Here is a 21,032-nt window from a genome sequence, read left to right on the forward strand (position 1 = left end):
AAGTATATAATATGTTTGTAAGCCAATAAAACATTTTGTCTTTTTCTCCAGAAAGGTTGGATTTTTAAACAATTGATTCCTTTAGTTTCTGTAATACGTGAGCATGCTTTGAGACTCACAGAAGAGTGTGTAAATGTAATGGAGTTCTTCATGGAAGTGAGAGTGCTGACGCTCAGGTGTTTCTAACAATGACCTGCATGGCCAGGCTTGTCCTGGATCATTGCGAAGTTTTTTGAGATCCTTAAAGTAATCTGGCATAACTAAACTTTGTAGACCCTTACTCCCTTGATCCTTACTCCCAAAGTATTTTTGCACACTGATAGCATGGACTTTATTCTTCTTGCTTTTACTTTGTATCACTATATCTCTCATAACCATGTAAGGTGTGCACCCATGTTCCCAACTATGATGACTATCAAAATAGAAGAAAACTTGTATAGCAGGAACATACTTTTCCATAGAATTTAGTGATGATGCATAACATTTCCCAGTAACAAATTAATTAAAACTAATTCTTTTGATTCAAGACCTCTTTCTGACCTTGAGCTATGAACTACAGAGTGAAAATAGAGCAGTATATTACGGTCAGTCACACTGTCATATTGATAGTTTATTTTAACTAACCGTGGAGAAATCCTTTCCACATTATCAAAATTATCTTATTTAGCACATAGTTAATTAATTCTTTACCTTAATTTTAAAAATACAAAAGTATTTTACTCCGTTGTGAAAAAAGGAAAAAGGTATAAAAAACCAGTCATGCTTACTAATATCTGAACCCAAATATGATGAGGAGGATTCTTCTGACATAATGAAAGGAATACAAGTCATTTCAATGTTTTACTTCATTACTGAAATTGAGACAAGTAGAGGAAATTATGTAAAGTAAAATGGTGTGCATTTTTGTGTTTATATACATACATTACATATGGAAGGAATAAGACAAATACCAAATTAATTTTATTCCATATTTTTTCTCTCCTATAATTTTAAATGGGTTAATATTAATTACATTCTTCTTGTTTTTATAAAAATAAAACTGAAACTCAAAATGGATATTTCTGTCCTCACGATAGCTGTTTCCATTTTATGCACACAAACAGCTTTTTATGTTATGTATATTGACCTCTGCGAGGTTTTGACTGAGTAATTGAAATGCTTGTTTCAGCTATGAAGAATATAATAGCCTTTATGAACATGAGAGTTCAAAAATAAAGAGCTGGCTGAAATGTAGGTCATGCCAAACTGCATTTACCAAGCTACTGTCACTGAAAAGGGACTGCAGCAAGAGAAGCTGATAAAAACTCTTGCCTTTACACAAGCATGCTCTAAAGAAAACGTTCATCTGTTCCCACAGCATCTACACTGCACTTCGCAGTAACCTGTAAACTACTAGGAGTGTGCACAGCAGCTTGGGCATCTTGAGACTAGGCTGTAAAAGGTGTTCAGGGCAAGAACCGTCTCCTCATTTGTGTTGGTATAATATCTATTAGAGATAGGTCCTAATCCTTGAGGATTAGGTGATCAGATACTACATACATAGTAATAATCTAGGAAGCATGCATTTAAGTAGTGATCAATGAACACTTGAGTTTGTAGGGAGACTGTTCACTCTGCTCCAGCAAATGATCTCATTTAGTCATTGGGCCTTGATGTATAAGTGATGGAAAGAAAACTATGGTTTTTCTCTGAACAATCTGAGACCGGATTGTGTATGTAGTACTGTTTGACTGCCACTTTCACATTGGCACTTTTGCTATAATCAATAGCCAAACTATAATTGATCCCGGACAGCAAGATAAACAAGTGCATTATGTGACAGCAGTTAAAGAACACATTTTCAAGCAAACTGGAATTTCATAACATTTTAATAATTTTGATAAGCTTTTCCCTGTTTAGTAGATGTGTTTAGAACTGAAACAGCTGGAATTTAAATTTTCTTTTTATTTGTTTAGAATGGTCAGCTGGAGTGCGTTCGATGGATGGTAAGCGAAACAGAAGCTATTGCAGAATTAAGTTGCTCAAAAGACCACCCAAGCCTTATTCATTATGCAGGTTGCTATGGCCAGGTATGAATTTCACTTACTTTTTCAAATAGATTATTTAGATGCTGGTACAAGAATTTCAATTTAAAGCATATTTATTATTTTGTGGCTTTTAATTACAGGTGTTCTCAGTCAGTTTAAATATAGCAAAATCTTTTCCCACTTAATCTGTGTAATTTTTTTTTCAGTATTTTCCCTTTTTTTTTTTTTTTTAAAAAAAAAAAACTTTAAGTAATGGCTAAGAGAAGATCAGTGCTCCCAAGAACATCTAGGGAGATTAGCTGTTATGATCCCTAGAGGACTCCGAGGACACATCGGAAAATCATCAAACATTTTGGGGTAGTTCACATTCTTTTTCCAGAAGAGACTAATCTCAAAAAATTTTGGCAATTTGTGACAATTCAGGAATTCAGTATATTGGCAGTGAAGTGTGGTGAAATTTGAACATATGTCTAGCTCTAACCACTTTTACTAAGAATTACATATAAAAATATGTTGTAAATCAATCCTGTTCTACACCTAGCTTATCTATAAATTTAGTTATGAGAAACCACAGAAATACAGTATTTCAGTGCTTTGCTAATGTCCGGGGGAAATATATACCACATTCTCTTGCCACAAAGTCTGCTTTTCCTAAGCAGACCTTGCAATAACCCCTCTTCAGAGGACCTTCTCCAGGATCTGCTATGCAAAGGAGTAGTGATTGGTTATTCTTCTCTGATCTCTTTGACAGATGGGCCACTTTATCATGCAGTTTCTTCAACAGACATTAAGGACAAATGCAGAAAACCCACTATGTTTGTGCTAATGCTTTTTTTCTCTTACTTGTTAAGAGAGAACAAGCAAAATGTAACCACTAAGAAAATTATCTTTTTGTTTCCTGTACGAGTGGGATTGTCTCATTCAATGCCATACAATTATTGTGGCGTATTTCTGCTGTTAACTGATCCTGTCCAAGCATGAATTTATTGGAGGTGAAAGGAAGGAGAGAGGGCAGGTTTGGAAGGCTATGGAGCTGGAAGTCTATCATTTCTTCTGCTGTTTCCATAGGCACAGAGACACCTACTATGCAGATGTTACTGATGCAGGTCAGGACCCTGCTTACTGACTGTGTCCTGCTTTCCGTAGCAAATTTGGCCTGTAAACCTAGCACTGAATACAGGGAGGCTGAAAGCCAGATCAGAACTGGATTTCAGAAAGCCGTGTTTGCTACTGGGAAGAAAAAGTTTGGAAGAGAAAGTTTCATGTGAACCTACATTCATATCTTCAATTAATAAGCCTAATTTTGTCCTCATCTGAAAAGATATTTACATAAACTAAATCCAGTGAAGCTTTGCGTTTTTTTTCAGTATGTTATGCTGTCTGGTGCCAGAAACAGATCTGGCACACTTTATCTAGATTCTTTTCAGAGCAGGACGGAAGCTCTACCAGTTAAGAAACACCAGCTACAATCAGCCATCCATGAAATTTAAAAAGGTGATACATAAATTGCTGGCAAATTTTCTTAACTGAATGCCAAGGGAAGTTCACATGTAATGTCAGTTATCTTTTTTTTTTTTTATAATTCATAAACATCTTGCAAACATGAGAGAATGTTGAGGCTGAAGGGATGCCAGAGTATCTTACCCAACTGTGTTAAGAAAAAAAACCCTGAGGAATTCAAATGTGTAGTTGGCGCTATCCTTGAAGCTTTAATTTATTTTACCATTACTTACATGGGAGATAATCCATGTAAACACTGGTCTTGGCAGAGTTACAAGAGTAATATTTTTACAAGGAAGACCTTCTATTGAATCATTTTATAAAAGAGTCAGTCCATCCCTCATTTCCTCAGGCATTAGACATGTGCACCATATTTTTCTTCAATAAATATTATTTAGAATGGGCAGCAGAAGGGAATTCTTAACAAAGCTCCTATGTTAAAGGTCAGCAAACCACAGTCATGGCCTGACTCCAAAAACATCTTGTCAATATTGTATTTTTCTAATGAGAGAGGGACCACATAAGTTCTTCTGATGGAAGAGGAGAAGAGGTTAAAGTCAACCTGTAGCCTAGTCAGCATACCTTCTAGCAAGGGCTTCTTTAAGCATGGCATTATGCAAGAAACAACTATCATTATTGTCAGGCCTATCCGTGTCAGGCATAAGTCATGGGTATATGGCAGATTGTGTACCAGCTGTGTATGACACAAGTCACCATGTGACAGGAAGGAGATGGTGGTATAGCCCTAGGTGCACGTAGTAGGTACTGACTAAGAGCTTCACAGGGCTGTAATTTCTTTCCAACATGAATGCTGTGGTAGCATGGAGGATGGGGAATGCCAAGCATTTGTTGCCTCTAAGTGCCAGCTTTGGGGAACCAGAGCTACAGCATGACTGAGGACCTAGAAGGGATTCTGTGCACCACTTGGCTGTGGTGTAGTGCTGGAGACAGCAGTGGGTAGGAGTGAGTGGCATTCAGATATGCAAATGCCTAACAACCCACCTTTTTTGCACTTCAGGATGTTTGCCTTCCTGTCTAATATTATTTCTGCAAGGGTAATGTGTGGTTTTCACTCACTCCTGCTCCTCTACGGTGAAGGGATACTGGGAATGGCAGTTTATTTAGTTAATATCGAGTGATGGGGCTAGGATGAGCTGTAGAGTCAGTACTCCTCAACATACTAAGCCTTCCATTTGTAGTCCATTTAATGGTTTAAATGGTCTTTGTTACTTGTTCTTTCTGCTCCAAAAGCCAGATGATGGAGCCAAAGTCTGCAGCCTGTCCCAAAACAGAAAGTATGTATTGTGACATTTTCCCAGAATTCTTTTTTAGGGAGGTGTGAATTATTGTAGGTTTAGAATATGCCAGAGAGATGTTAATCACAATACAATATAAGACCATTGTAGGTCTTAAAATTATCAGATATACTGAAAATTAATCAGTATTTATCAGTTTCTGTTACATAACGAATATATGATTATTTTAAATTATCTTAATCTCATTCATTTTCTTAATATCCTTCATTTTGTCTGAATAAATAGGATTGATAACGATAAACATATTCTTAAGAACACTTTTCTTCAAATACATAATGTGAGTGTTACTAATGTGATATATTTTGATATATGACATTTTCATTTTCCCTAGATGAAAGAAAATAGTAATTTTCTTTGTTTTTGTCTAGGATACATTTGTTAAAAATCATTGTCATTTGAGAGAAACACAAACTGATTGAGTAAGCCTCTGACTTCGTGCCGGTGATCAACTGATGTACAGACAGTCCTAAAAACAGATAACTGCATTTAGCCATTGAGGCCTTTGATTTCTGTGTTGATAAGATAAATGACTAGAAAGCATCATTTACTCCATGCTGAGTGTGATCATAAAATTACAGAACATCCCTAATATTCTGATTCCTGTTATGTTCCAAAGAAATATATCATTTCAAAGCTATAGTTGTCTTCCAGTTCTGCAGAGTTTTGCTAAAATATTTTTCTTTTAATTATTAAAACATAAGGGCAATTCATAGGAGTAGTGTAATGCTGCTTCACTGCTGGCCAACACCACAGGCATCTCAAGAAATTGCTCAAAAGTATTTTAAAAGAGATATGTGATCTGAAGTCATCTCTCCATGCTGGCTGTCAACTGTATTGGGCATTCAGCCAAGGAGAAGTAAAAATACCTATCCCTTCACCCTGTAATAAAAACAGAACTACTACTAAAGTGGAAATAATGAAGAAGGTAAGTTTCAGACAGACTAGGCCTCTGAAGCAGTAAGCAGAGATCCAGGTGCCTGAAAGGACAGAATCATTTGGTGGAGACCTAAAAGAGCTTGAGGATCCATCTCCTTTTTCTTCACATTAAAATTTCTGTGGTACTTTTATGCAAAAAAAGATATTTATACCCAAGGTTCCTAGCTAGAATGTCCTCATTTTTATTCTTTCTCTTTCTTACCTGATTACCGCTCAGAATCCTAGACATGCCTTCAGCACTGCTTTATTTAGGTACACAAAATACACACATAGACCACGTATCTAACTGTGGGCAATTATCTACTTAGGTATCACTGAAGCTACTGAGTTAACTGAGCAAGTTAAGTCTGTGCACTGGTGTTCGCCCCACCAACACTAAGATCTACATAGCCCTTTTGAACTAGAGCTCCTAGTCAGTATAAGACATGATAGATGCCCATAGAAGATAATAAAAAATACATGTTTAAATAAAAAAAGTTTTAAGCTAGAAAGTAATTTATTCTTTTCAGCTATTCAGATGCAAAAACTGGAAGTACAGCTGTACTCAGTTATCCTTTAATGGACCTCACTTTTTACTGTAATCTATAGATTTATTCTAGATTATCAATATGTATCACATTCAGCAGGGCACAATCAAATGTAATCTGGAATGGCATAGAAGGTTCCTAGAGAGAAAAAGATTTTTCTTTAAATAAACCCAATAGGGAGAATAAGAAATAAAATAAGGTTAGTGCACATATATAAACTCTCCATTGTTAGAAAAGAATACCCATACAAATGTGTATTACAGCATACACACACAAAAAACAATTTTAGAAAGAATTAAGATGGCACTTCAGTTTTGGGTTCCAGACTTTCACTGGCAAGATTTGTGGTCCAGGTCTCCCCATCCTTCCCGACATGCAGACACATACAAATGGTCCGTTAGTCAATACACTGAGAGGTCAGGAGAGAGAGATTTCCTCAGTTTAGTTGTGTTGCTTCTGCTCTTGCACAACAGCCCAGAGCTGGGTCTTGATGATAGATTTGAAGAATCTAACTGCTCAGCTCTGTGATCTGCATGAACTCCTGTTTTAGTGTTTCAAAAAAGCTTATGAAGTTTCACCAAATTTCACAGGCTGATTTTCAGATTGACACACAGGCTGTTCTGCCTCAGGTATCCTCTCCAACATACAGGAATGCATGCTTTTCAATGTACAATTTCTCAAAATGTGTTACAGTACTCATATTTTTCCTATTGTATTTTTTTTTAAACAAATTAAGTATTTCAGCTTATTTTCGGGGGGGGGGGAGAAAAAAACAAACCCAAACACCATAACACACAAAAAAACCCCAAAAAACAAACAAAAAACCCCCAAAACTAACAGAGGCAGACCCATGCTGCACTAAGTCCTACAAAAATAGAGACTGAAAACAAGGAATTATTGGACAGTATTAATAACAGATGACAGAACAAGTATTCTTCTAGTACTTTTAGCTTTTCATTATTTCTTATCTTTTGTGACATCTCTTTCTCCATCCCTAGGAGAAAATCCTTCTGTGGCTTCTCCAGTTTATGCAAGAACAAGGGATTTCACTGGATGAGGTTGACCAGGATGGAAATACTGCTGTTCACGTAGCTGCTCAACATGGCTATCTAGGATGCATACAGGTAGTATGAGTGATAGAGTGATAGCTATATCAGAAGCCTCTCTATAACAAACTTGAATGACAACAGCCATTAAAATTATTAAAGGAGATCTTACAAATGGGAATAATTATTGATACATTAAAATATACTTGAAGGAAGAACTTTAAAACAGTAGAACTCAGATTGAAATACCAAAAAGCTGGTTTTTTGATCTATTCTCAATTATACTATTGTTACCCTAAAGTAACTGTTGTATTGCAAGAAGAAAGCATGATTATATTATTTATACATAAGTAGCTAATGTGTATGTTTTTATGTTATAAAAGGGCAGCCAGCGTTGATATGCTTACTCTTCTTGCTGTTCTGATATTTTTCTTCTGTTTCTTTTTCCAATGAATACTTGTAGCTCTCTGGCTTAGGGGAAGACTTAACAGATAAGTTTCTTCTGTGTTGAAGGATTTCCACCTTGAGTAAACCATCCTTTCCAGTCTTGTAATTTTTCAATGTATCTATGCTAAACAATGCGACGTGATGTTGATTTCTAACTAATTCTCAGTGAATCAGCTTGGCCACTGAAAGCAATATAGTTCTGTTGAACAGAGCTGCTGAAAAGGTTAATTTGTCCTGCTGAGAAGGTTTACACAGCTACAGTACTTTTGGGAGCCAGATTTGAATAAACCAGTTTGGATACCTCTGTACAGTGCCAGTGTTCAATGCAAACATACCAAAAAAGCTTTAGGATTGAACTGTATGGTTGGGTGAAGGGTCTCAACTTTTTACTGAATTGCACATGTACCCTTTGTCCATCAAAGTGACTAGAACCACCATTAGTCACATGAGTACATTTCAGTATTTGCTGTTGTTGGCACTTTGAGTGAAAGCTGTTTGAACGAGAGATAATAATTATTCCAGGAAATTACAAAAAGGTATTTGAGAAACAATTAGTCATTGGAGAAAAATAGATAAAAGAATAAATAACCACATGGCAGAAAGGCAAATAGATGTCAAAGTGATCAAGTCAAATAGGGGAGGAAAACATGTCGAAGAAAGAGTAGTAATTCTTAGAGTCTAAGGACTCATATATATTTCAGTAGACATGTTAATCCTGTTACCACACATGAATTGATCCTCAGCACCTCTTAGGCCACTGCAAATACAGAAGATTTGTATTAGTTCAGCACTAAAAGAAATACAGCTACTCAGTTATAACTAGCTAACCTCTTCAGAGAGCTAAATATATTTATGCAGACTGTTGCGTTGAATTTACAGATGCATAGCTTTTTATTATTATAGCAGTCTATTTATATATCCGGACACAGAGAATACATAACTCCATAAAATCCAGTTTGAGATTCTCGCACAGTAAAAAAAGAAAACCAGGTAACAGTTGAGCTGAATGAATAGACTTGAAAAGAACACATTCAAATAGATTTGGAGGACATGACCATCTCTGCATTTTCTCATTGGTGGGACATGTCTTTCTTTTAAAGATGTCAGGAATGAACCCTGTACAAACTCTTAACGAGAATATAGTAGACAAATCATTACATCTGTGCTAAATCTAGTGGTTTTATTATTGTATTGTAGACAATTACTATGATCAAATGGGAAAAAGTGGATAGAATAAATGTCTATGATTTACTAGCGAGGAGCACTGTTGTTGTAGGGTGTGTGCTTAGGATTCCTAACTCAACAGTGCCTCGTCAAGATAAACAATGCATTTGAAGGAGAAATGACGGTAGATGATTTTGAACAGTGGTGACATCTGCAGGCTGTTTTCATGGATAAAACTAAACCAAAAAGAGAAAATCCCTGCTTTCCCTGTGAAGAATGAACCTCAATAAATGGCTTAGAATTCTCAAGATTATTTTATTGTGGATAAAGATACAAATCAAGTGTTTTGTGTTGAAGTGAAGCCATGAGAAGTAAATCATGAAAATATCCAATGACAGCAAAAATATACATTAGTAATATCACTTCATTAACATCTCACAGTCTTAAGTGTAGTTGATGTTTTGGTGTGCTGTGGAACAAAATAAACCCTCTGCCCAGTAAGCTTATAGTCTGATTTAAAAGAATGTACAGCGAATGATCTGCTAAAAAGAAGTGACAAAGGAGGTAGGGAGATTATAAATAGCAGTACAAAAGATGGAGGGTCACAGGCTGTCAGTGATTCCTCAGCCCTCTTGTTCACTGTGTTTATGAGCAGGTGACACTCCTATTATGTTCCAAACTATAAGATTGCTCTCTTTAGGGTCATAACTCTCTCTTCTTTTTTTTTCTTTGTTGGCAAATTAAACCAAATTTATTGACAGGAAATGCAGTGCAAGACTGTTCTTAAGTTTCCTTTCTGTTTAGATTTAGCAGACCAGACAGACCACCATTCCTCTTTTATGTCAGCAGATATAGAGGTCTCTGCCTGCTATTCTGAGTCAACAAGGCCACTCCAATCTTTGATGTTCAGTGACTTACCAGCTCTGCTTGGATAAGTCAGCCAAGAGTTCAGCTATGCCCTTCCTCTTCTGCCTGTGTATGTGCAATGTTAACGATGCTGTAGTTTTTGGATGCGTTATGATTTTGTTCAGAATTTTTTCCAAAGTGCTATGACCAATGTGTGTCTGAACATTGCTGAGAATATTTAGGTCCTATTCTAGGCTCTGCAGTGAAGTAAATAGTGCAGAACACTGATTATCACAAACAGATCAGAAAGAGTGAAGCTTTAGTTGCAATTCTTGCTTCAGTTATTGAATGTCTTGAGGTCAGACTGACGGAACTTCTTTTGCCCTTACAACAGTCTGGATTCAAGTCCCAGAGGTAACCCAAATGTCAGGCTCACAACCTGGACAGTTCTCCAGCAACAAGCTAGGGTTCTCCACTAGTACTCTGAGTAACACAGGGGTGTACATCAGAGAGTATAAGCCATTATTTTTCTTAAAGATTAAAAGCTGACACATATTTGAGTATGTCTTTGAAAGAAAATAGGGGGTAACCAGGCAAGTGCAAAGCAATGAGACTTCTTTCAGCATTAAAAAAAACCCAAGAAACCAAACAAAAAAGTAAAACACCACCACCACCCCCAAACAAAAGCAAAAAAACCTCAACCGTACAGATTTCTTTCTGCAAAAAGAAATTTGTGTCTGTCTGACCTAAAGTTGTTGGAAAGTATCTGCCATACCTTTCATATACAAACATCACTTGGCTGAGGAATCAGGACATTGAGAATGCTGCGTTGAGTGTTTTAAACTTAGGGATTCTGCTGTGGTAGGAAACTGAGAACTAAACCACAAAAGGAGTCAGCAAATATTGTAGCAAAGACATTCCTAAAATGAGATTCTAAGGGCATGTTGCAATGCCTTGCAGTGCAGAGATCCCAAGAACAGCAGGTACCAGATCTGATAAGCCATTACAGCTCATCACTACCCTCTATAAACTGTCTAGCAGTGTGTTCATGCTGCCCTGGACCCTGATGTTAGCTAGCATGGATGTCCTTTGAATTGCACTTGCCTGTGTCTTCTTTTCTAGGTCTACCATGTTCAAAGTTAGCACAATGTTCAGTAATGCATAGAGAGGTGCATCTGAAAAAGTTTATTACTGTGGCTCAGGGGAGAATCAATAGGTTCCTAAATGTAAGTCCTCTGTTTTTAGTTAGTGGTCCCATTCACTGTATGAATGCTACAAGTCACGCTATATTGTGCAAACAAATTAACAGAAAAAAAAAATTTAATTGAACAGAACTGCAAGAGAAGACGAAGGAAGAATATAGTCTTTTTACAGTTCTTCTGAACCACCACTCACTCTTCTGTGTTATCCTTGCACCCGAGTGATAGATTTTAGTGTTATGAGTTCAGACTGCATACAGACTTGTCAGTGACTGATTTTTAAAAATGATTGGCTTAGACCAGCATTTTCAAGCATGTTATTCAGGAGTGGTTTGCATTCAGCTGTTCTTGTGGTTGACCAGAAGTCACAGCAGAGACTTACAAGTGTCAGTGTTTCCTTTTCTGTTTTTGCAGACATTGGTTGAATATGGAGCAAATGTCACCATGCAAAACCACATGGGAGAAAAACCATCACAAAGTGCTGAGCGACATGGGCACACCATGTGTTCCCGCTACTTAGTAGTTGTTGAGACATGTATGTCATTGGCCTCTCAGGTTGTCAAGCTAACTAAGCAGCTGAAGGAGTAAGTGTTGCGTTGTTATCAGAGGGGTCATTTTTAAAACAATACCTTACTTTGTCTTCAATTTATAAGCACTGTCTGTTTTCTGCTTCTTATATATGTTATTTTCAAGTCATATTTCTATGTTATTTCTCCACTCTTTCCGGCTCTGAAGCATTTGCCCCTTCACCTTTAGCAGTTCAGTTTTTCAGCTGTTCTCTTGTGGCAGTTTGCTGTGAATATAGATGAAAGGAGCGGGAGTGGAAAAAGGTATGTATATAGCGATCTGGTCCCATTTCCTTTTGCACACCTTGGGATCACATCATTGCTGATTGTAGTTTCTCTTTGCATAGCATGCTTTTATATACAGTGAGTGGCTCTTCCCAATTACAGTGCTGGGTGTTGATGTTGGAATAATGGAAATAGTAGTTGGAGGGGATTTTTTGGACTTGGAAGGTCACCAAAGCCCACAGTTGCTACTCAGGAAATATGTTCTGTTTTTTCTTCATAGGAGCTGGTTTTAATATTTTAGTGTGGTTTTTAATAAACATCTGTAAAGAGCCTGTAATTTTGAAACATGAGTTTATGCAACTGCTTGCTTTTATTGTAGGTTCAGTTTGTCAATAGTCTCATAAGATAAGACTTAGAAACCATCACTGAGCTAACATTGTTTCAACTTAGATATATGATCAAGAGCTTGGCAGCTACTACAAGCCATGAAAATGGCTTCTGACAATCCTGTGTTTAGAGGAGACCATATAATTTTATGCAAGCAGCATGTGGGTAATTGCACTGGGTATAAATTACAAGATTGTTAGCAGGGGAGCTGCAGAGGTGGCCTCTGAGAAAAGGTGAGAGCTTGTCCTTTGCTGGACAAAACCAGTTCCAACTGGCTCTGCAACAGACCCACTGCAGGACACAACAACCCATCAAACCAAGTTGGTGGCACATCTATGAAAACATATCTCAGAAATGGCAGAAAATGCCAGAGAGGAGGAGGGAACAGAAGAGCGACAAACAGAGGGAACAGCAAGGTCAAAGAAGCAGAAGTTGCACCATGGTGGAGCAGACACACCCCCAAAGGGACTGTGTGTGGCCCATGGAGTACCCATGCTAGAACAGGTACGCATTTTAAAAGACTGCAGCCCATGGATGAGCCCACGCCAGAGCCAGTGCTTCCCTGCATGGATTACAGCCTGTAAAGGACCCACACCAGAGCACAGGAAAACACGAGAGGGAAGGAGCACCAGAGAGAAATTGCTGCACATGAACCCTGACCTGTGCTGCTTGTTGCCTCACTGAAAAGGCTGGGTGTAACCTGTAGCAATGACAAAAGAGGAAGAGAGGTGTCTGGAGTGAAGCCTGAGAGCAGGGGGAGAAGAGTCGCTTGAAGTGCAGATGAATCTGGTAGGGAAGTTGAGCCTGGAAAAGGGGAGGATAGGTGTTCTAATTGCCTGTCTTTTTTGTTTCCCAATAGCTGAATCAAGAATGAAATATTTATGCTAATTGGCAATGAATTAAGTTAAATTCCCCAAGTTGAGTCTTTTTTGCACATCACAGTAATTGGTAAATGATATCCCTGTGTATATCTTGACCAATGAGCTTTTTTGCCCCTGTTCTTCCTATTTTCTGCCCCCATTCCACTGAGGGATAGGAGCAGTGAGAGACCAGCTGTGTGGGTGTTTGGCTGCCAGCTGGGGTGAACCCATTTACAGTGACACAATTTATAGTTTCAAACTGGGTATCTTGAAAATAAGGGTAAAAATTATCTCTATTGTCAATTCACCCTTTTGGTATAATCAGGTATCTATTTTATACTGGTTTTACAACAAAAGGAATGTGTAGTAGCAGTCCTCTCTGTTATTACAAAATACCTTTCTGCATTTAAAGTATGCTCATTTTTATGTTTATACCTCTGTTTTATATTATAAGGGCATTTTGTCTTTGTGATATCTTAACTCATCTTTTACATTTGTACTCTCATAAATACAGTGAACTAAGGATTATTACAATTTTTACAGTTTTCATAATTTTACAGTCTGATACTGTTCACTGGACATTTCAAAGTACCAGATGTTTTGTAGTTGGTTCATTTGCTGAGAAATACTAAAATATACAAATTACCTCAGCTGATATAAAGGAAAACAAAAAAAACAAAAAACCCACAAAAAACCCACAAAAAAAAACCAAAAAACAAACAAAAAACCAAACATAGGGTATTTCCTGTATTAATATCTGACTCATCTCAATATATAATGAAATTTATTTTTCCCCATAATTCAGCAAAAAAAAATGCACAACCCAGGAAGTAGAAATGGCAACCACAGATTCTCCATGTTTCAGTTCTCTTCAGTGCTCACCCAGTACTTGATATGTGTTACGTCTTATACTGAAAAGACTTGTTATGTCAGTCAGCAGGCTGTTTACCCCCACAGAAATAGTCTAGTTCTGACTTTCCTGACAAAAGCATTAACACTTTCCCAAGTATTCACCCTGTCACCTCACAGACTTCATGCATAGGGAGTCATTTAAATGATTCTTATCAGACACCTGATGGATTCCTTTGTTTCAGCTGGAGTTAGATCTGCTTCCCTTCAGCAGTCTTTTTTCCGGCTTCAGATTTAGTTCCAGTAAGTGCAGCAGCAGCCTTTTCTTCCTCTTCTCAAAGAGATGTGAGACTTTTGTGCAACCCTGTTGTGGTTTACTGAGGCAGTGAAATATTCTATTTTCTGCCTGAAAGAACAGCTTCTGCATGGCTATTTGGGCTTCAAGCCTTCAGGTCATGAGTGGCTCTGATAGAAGCAATGGACCATGTTCAGAGGCTCTTGCTCAGGAACCAGAGGGGATGATGGAAGACGACTCTTTCCCTGTTTTGCAGCCTCATCCTGCATAAAAATGGAAGGATGGTACAAAGTACCTGTGTGGGACAGCTTCTCAATGGGCCTTACCTCTAGCAGAGTTCATTGGCTACATCACTTTGAAGGCCCTCATAGCATCAGATGACAACAGATGGAAGTCCAGTTTACAGGCTGTCACTTCAGACTGCTGTTACCTAGGAAAAGCTTCAACTTGAGCAACTGAGCTGGCTTTCCTGTGTTTTCTCCACCTACTTCTGTTGGTGTTAATGGACATTGTTCTAGAGACAGAAGAGTTATGACTGTATCATGATGGATTACTTGAATGGTCCATATCAACACAGAAAGCCATTAAGTGCTTCCCAGCCTCCCCTCAGCTGCTGTAAACATGATTGATCGTGCAATCTTCTTTTATTCTGGGTGCCTTATGAGCCAGGGAAAAGAGCCTCTCTCTGATAACACTGTATGTCCCCAGCAACAGGAAGGCTGGAATGATTGATATTGTGCAATAAGAACAGCATCACAGAAACTGTCTTAGACCAGCACCTAGCAAGACCTGTCTCCAGAGGTCCTAAACTCTTAAACCAAAGAAGGAAGTACTGTCTTTCATTCTCTTTTTATGAGCTCTTCTAGTCATCAAGGCAACACAGAGTAGTTCTACAGAGAAGTTAACCCAATCCCACTCTTTGGAGCCATTGCTGAAAAGAGCGCACAAACTCAAAACATTCAAATCACATTTTGCCAGTCTTCATATCTTTCAGCTCTTTGATCCAAAGTGGCTCAGATGACATATACAGGAGTATATCAAAACCTTTTGACTTGGGTCTAAGTCTGCATTCAAGAAGATAAGACTTCACATTTGAGAGAATGAAATAAGTGGTAACTACTAATGTTCCATCAAATCTTCACATGAGGATTAACTGAGACTTTTCCCAAAAAGAGGCAAGGAACCAAGCAATTCTTTCCATAAGGAAAAAGGAAAGTGGCAGACAAAAACTACTGTTACTGGCTTAAAAATAAAAGCTTTTCTTTGCATTTCTTGAAAATTATAGAAGTTTAGTGAATCTAATAGGATTGTCTGAATTTAACAAAATGTTTAGGACAGTTACAGAAGTTTTTCAGAGTCCGTACAAAATATTGGTTTGCATTTTACTTCCTGAGGTCTCCATGGGTCTTACAGTCTTAGTTATTCCCTCACTGATTTAATCTGACTAAAAAAACCTTAGTTGCCAGTGTAGAAAATTCCTACCTGCACAAATACAGGGTTTCTAACACTGATGACATTAGCAGTAATGACTTGTATTGTTTGAGCTTTCCTGGCCCAATTCTGAACTAACAGCATAAAATTAATGCTTCCCTAGACTTCTTTTACAGTGCTGCTTGATGACAGAGCATTCTACCTGCCTTCCCAAAGGGTTGAACTGTCCTACATTTATGGACCTGGATGTGCAAAGCAAGTAATGAATGAGATACTTGATTATTTTGATACACTATCAAGCCAAAATCTCTAGCAAGGCAAAGATCAAAGCAAACCATGAATCAAAAGATGAAGATGAGAAAGTTATTTATTATCACTTTAATGGAGAAGTAAGGCAACATACTATGAAAGATATTTCAGTAGAGTACAGTGCCTCAGCCTGTGCCCTGTTCAGTTAATGAGCTCTCTGGTTTCATTAGGAGGTAACCTAATGGGTTCCATGACTAAGTAAACACAGAAGGGTCCTTACATATTACTTACTGGGAACATTGTCCAACTAAGACCCTGAGAATTTGGGCATTAAATACCATAAAGTAAGTAGGCCCTCTTACCCTTGAAACTACAGTGGTCTTGCCTCCTAAACCAGTCTTGTTTTAATATTTAGCAATATTGCTGCTCCAAGAAATTGTGATCCCTGTTTTTCAATGTTATCTTAAATATACATGTGTGTGTTACATATCTTTAGGGATAGTGCTGGCAAGATGTCTGGGTTTCTGTGAGCTATTTGCTAACTAGTTAAACTGTTAAAATAGAGAGAATTTTAATTTTTTTTACCACAGTAAAATGTTTAAGTGGAATGAGAACATTAACTCAGCAGAAGAGGTGTCAGAGATTTCCATTAAAGCTAAAAACATAAGAAGCTATTAGCTACATTATTTAGATATTTAGAAATGGAAATTGAAGGAAGCATGAAAGGCAAATAAAACAGATGAATTGCATCACAATCTAATCTCAAATGAAAATTTCCCTAGCTCTTAAAAGAGAGTATCTGGGGAGTTGCAATATAAGCCAATGTTGACAGATGGTAGGAGTAATTTTAAAATACTCTAAGGAAGTGTGTAGGCAAGAGGAAGGAAGATGGAAAATTAAAGGAAGAAAGGATCTACATAAAGCATAGTTGTATTGTAAAATATGATGGCAAGGCAGTATGTCAAGATCCCACCATTATTTCTGTAGCACTTTTTAGATCCATTCTGATATGCTAAAAGTAAAATGTTTGTTTTCTACCAGCCCTGTGAGTACAAACTCTAAAACGTCTGGATTCTTTCTGGCTTTGACATTGCCAGTTATAGAAACTGCATTTGGAACTCAGCTATTTCTTCTGCTTATGGTATGTGAGCTAGGAAAGAGTCCAGCTCACTGGTGGAGAACTGTATTACTTCTGCAGATCCAACAAGAATAAAAGTACTAAAAACATATTACTTCTACAGCAGCAGAAGCAGAGCCTGGGAGAAGCAGATAAAAAATCATTTTCACATGGTCGTTTGATCAGGACCAGGGAATAAAACCAAAGGTACCAATTGTATTCCAGGTGAAATATAGCATATGTGCAGTAACAGAAAGCTGCAAGTCTCTGGTTTGCTGGTAGTCTCCCAGTAATTCTTTTTGTGTAGCATTTAGAGGCAATGGAACTTACAGGTCACTAAACAAGACTGAATGTTAACTGTGGTGGTTGACAAGCTAAAGAGGTGTTCTGATGGTAGAATGGAAGCTTTAAACGGGATGGGAGCAGGGAGAGGCAAATTGATCTACTCCTCCTTTTTTGTAGAACTACTTGAAGGTTTGCAGGCTATCTGGTTCAGCTGAGTCCTTCCTATGGAAATAAGTATTTGGCAGGACAACAGAGATTGTGATTACAGTTCTATGGTAAATGGAGTTTCTAGTATAGATGTCATAGAATCACAGAATCATGGAATGGATTGGGTTGGAAGGGACTTAAAAGATCATCTAGTTCCAAACCCCCCCCTGCAGCAGAAAGTGATAGACTGCATGCAGTAGGTGTAGCACTACTGAGTATAAGGTGGGTGCAGAGCACAGGTAGGACCTCTGGAAAAGTAGGGCAGCAAGCAGATGTGTTTTTTCCTTCTCCCCTGAATATACAGAGGTCATGCTTAGCTCCATCCTGCAGCTGAAGAAGATTGGATCGGGCCTTCCCACTGGTCAGAAGCTCCTTTTTGTGTTCATTTACAGATAGGAAAGGAGAGAGCAGTTGTCTGAGCTATTGTTTAGCTGAGTTAAAGCCATCCACCAACTTTGGAAGTGACTTCTTAATCTGTCCGAGGGAATGGCTTTAAACTCCAACAGGGGAGGTTCAGACTGGACATTAGGAAAAAATGTTTCGCAGGAAGAGTGGTCAGAGAGTGGAATAGGCTGCCCAGGGAGGTGGTGGAGTCACCATCCCTGGATGTGTTTAAGGGTCGTTTAGATGAGATGTTGGGGGATGTGGTGTAGGGGAGAACTTTGTAGAGTAGGGCTGATGGTTGGATTCGATGATCCCAAGGGTCTTTTCCAACCTGAATGATTCTGTGATTCTTCCTGTATACAAACAAGGAAGAACCAAGTGGCTCTAAGTTTGCTCTGCTATATCTTTGTTTCTGGACAGCTATTTAATGTGAGTCACTCATTCCAATGAACTGCTGCTTATGATCCCACACGTCCTTATGTGAAGTATAATAAGTAGACTCTGACAAGTAAACATCTCTAAGTTGGTCTTGTACAGTGATCACAAAGTGTCCACAGGGATTCAGAGACAAGTACAAACTTTTCGTTTATGTTATTATTTATAATTTCTCTTTTTATTTACTATGCTTAGTTGAAGAGGACTTCTTTTTTGAATAGAAAGTTGAATGGGTAGTATCAGTTACCCTGTAGCTTACTAACACTTGACAGTTTTACAGTCAGGGTAAACAGTTTTACATTTTTCTTGCAGGCAGACAGTGGAACGTGTGACATTACAGAACCAACTCCAGCAGCTTTTAGAAGCCCAGCGGTCAGAGGGCAAGTCACTACCCACATCCCCAAGGTAAAGTGACTGAAATTGTGCTACTGTCTCGATTTGCACAGTTTCATGGTACATCGGTTACCAGGAGAAGCTGTGACCTGTCTAAATGGTAGATGTATTCTGTAAAGTAAATCTGTTGGTTTTTACTTCATGGGCTTGAAGCTGAGCTTCTAGAAGTTGACAGTGTGTAATGTTTTATACATACTGGAAATTTTGAGTATTAAATGAATAGTCCATATTTCCCAACAGAGTGAAAATCAGATTTACAGTGGAATAGAATATATGTTTGTATTAGATGAATAGCAGAGGATCCTAGAAACCCTTAGGAAAGTTGTAAAGTTTGACCTTTTGGTGGTCCACCGTGCATTACTGCCAGCAGTGATTCATGAAGCCAGTTACCAACAAAACCTCCTTTCAGATTAATAAGACTCCTTACTCTCATTAAATCTTTTGCCTGCAGTAGCTTGTATAAAAAGTCAAAACTCCAGAAATTTTACGTATTGTTTACATATCCTGTCAGAAGTGCCAGAAACAGACACAAGCTAAGTTACGTTAAAGAGGAGGAAAGTAAAGTCAGAGGACTGGATCTGGACTCTGCTAACATACCTCTCTGACTTCTGCCATAGATTTCCAGTGTGATGCATGGCAGTCAAACAAGCACAATTTCTCTCTGGTAACACTCTAAATAAGACTTCGAAAGGAATTGAGTAACTCACATGCAAATAGGACTTGGTTTATAATTACCTTCTAATTCAGTTTGCTCTCTGAGGGGCATATACAATTCTTCTCTTTGTTTAAGTGTTCTCAGGGAGCTACCTATTTGTTCAAGTATGAAGCCAGCATAAAAGCTTCTGCAGGTGTTGATGGTCAGCTTTGAGTCATCAAGTCTGAACTCATAGGAGTAATTGCTTTTCTTCCATTCTCACAGAATCTCCAGCACTTTTCTGGACAAGTGCTCCGTGTCCCTGAATTTCGTGTGTCAGTGCTTCAGACAAGTGCAGATAGTTACAGAAGTAGATAACAAAGACATTGGAATTGGATATCCATTTGTGTAAAGTAACCAGCTAGGAAAGGGCTCTAAACTCTGAATTCCCACTGAAGTAGAAAACCACACTGAAAAGAGATGTTTTGTCCTTCCTTTTTGAACTGTCATCTTTGTCATGCTTGTCTGCCGGCTCAGCAGGAACAATGGGACCAAACAGTATTCAAGCTCATTTGGTTTCTGTGATTTTTGCTGACTGGTCTTTCCAAGTGGTCTCACATCTGCGTACTAGTGAGCACCAGGACTGTTTCACTTTCAGAATCAGATAAGATCAGGTGAGAGCAGATCTCTCATGATTCATTATTCCTGTAAAAGGAATAATAGGAATGTAGGTTTCAATATCTTTTAAGTGAGCAAATCTGAAAATGATACTCTATTATTTAAAATTTTATTTCATAGTTGGCTACTACTTTTCCTTCCAGCCAGAACTCACTTGTGGATGTTATCATCATCCAAGGAGCCTGCAGTGGATGTAAGAGAACCTATCCCTTTTACTGGGAATGTCTATTGTAGATAGATGCATATTCTTCAGTGTCTGTTTCAGTTTGCCACAGGAAAAAAAGCAGAAAATGAATTGAAATTGAGGTTACTAGGATAGGCATGTGAATTTTGTATGCTGTGAAAACTATGGACTCATCAGAGTAGAAGCTGCTTGCAAAACAAGAAATTAAATTTGTGAATTCACTGCCTTGCACTGACTTTAATTTTGTCTCCCTTGCTTAGAGGAAAAGTGGTTTAAAATAAGAACATGGAGTATTATGAGCTCTGACGTGTGTCACAGGGAAAGAAATGTTCTCTAATTTATGTCCTTTGCAAATCAGACTTGCTTGTGATTGCTGATTCCTTGCTATGTAACATTTGGTGTTTTAAATTTATTATTCTAATAGTATTGAAATAAATTCAAGTCACCTTTCTCATGCTTTTCAGTGATTCATATCTGAAGGGGTTTTGAGTGCAAATGGCCCTGACTTTTTATGAGGTCTTATATGGCTGTTATTAATACCAGATGAAGCTTAGATTTATGAAATCATTGCTATGCAGAGCTGGTACATTCACAGTATTTAGAATAAGCTACTTTTATATTATGGCATGACTTGGATAGTAGGCATTTGGCTTTGTGGGGTTTTTTTACCTTCTAGAACATGTCAAGTCCCACAAACAGGAAACAGTAGTTTCTCTAAAGTTTTCCTCAGAAAGTCATCGTTGGCATTGAAACAACCATTCTAAGTTTTGATTTTGAGGAGTTTTCTTTGTAAGAGAAAGTGAAGAGACTCAAATCCTAATTAGGAGTGGAAGCAGGGTTACATC

At 37.9% G+C, this 21,032-nt stretch overlaps 1 protein-coding gene across 6 annotated transcripts in view; it reads left to right on the plus strand.

Annotated features, from left to right (window-relative positions):
• Positions 1 to 21,032, plus strand: part of SNCAIP (synuclein alpha interacting protein) — a 92,711-nt gene that overhangs the window by 64,264 nt on the left and 7,415 nt on the right. For all 6 annotated transcript variants that reach the window (XM_074932247.1, XM_074932245.1, XM_074932250.1 and 3 more), the window contains 4 exons: positions 1,956 to 2,069; positions 7,305 to 7,430; positions 11,423 to 11,592; positions 18,611 to 18,703. In XM_074932247.1, coding sequence (XP_074788348.1) covers positions 1,956 to 2,069; positions 7,305 to 7,430; positions 11,423 to 11,592; positions 18,611 to 18,703 — 503 coding nt within the window. The remainder of the gene's footprint in view (positions 1 to 1,955; positions 2,070 to 7,304; positions 7,431 to 11,422; positions 11,593 to 18,610; positions 18,704 to 21,032) is intronic.

The sequence above is a fragment of the Athene noctua genome, chromosome Z (assembly GCF_965140245.1).
Source record: "Athene noctua chromosome Z, bAthNoc1.hap1.1, whole genome shotgun sequence".
Lineage (NCBI taxonomy): Eukaryota > Metazoa > Chordata > Aves > Strigiformes > Strigidae > Athene > Athene noctua.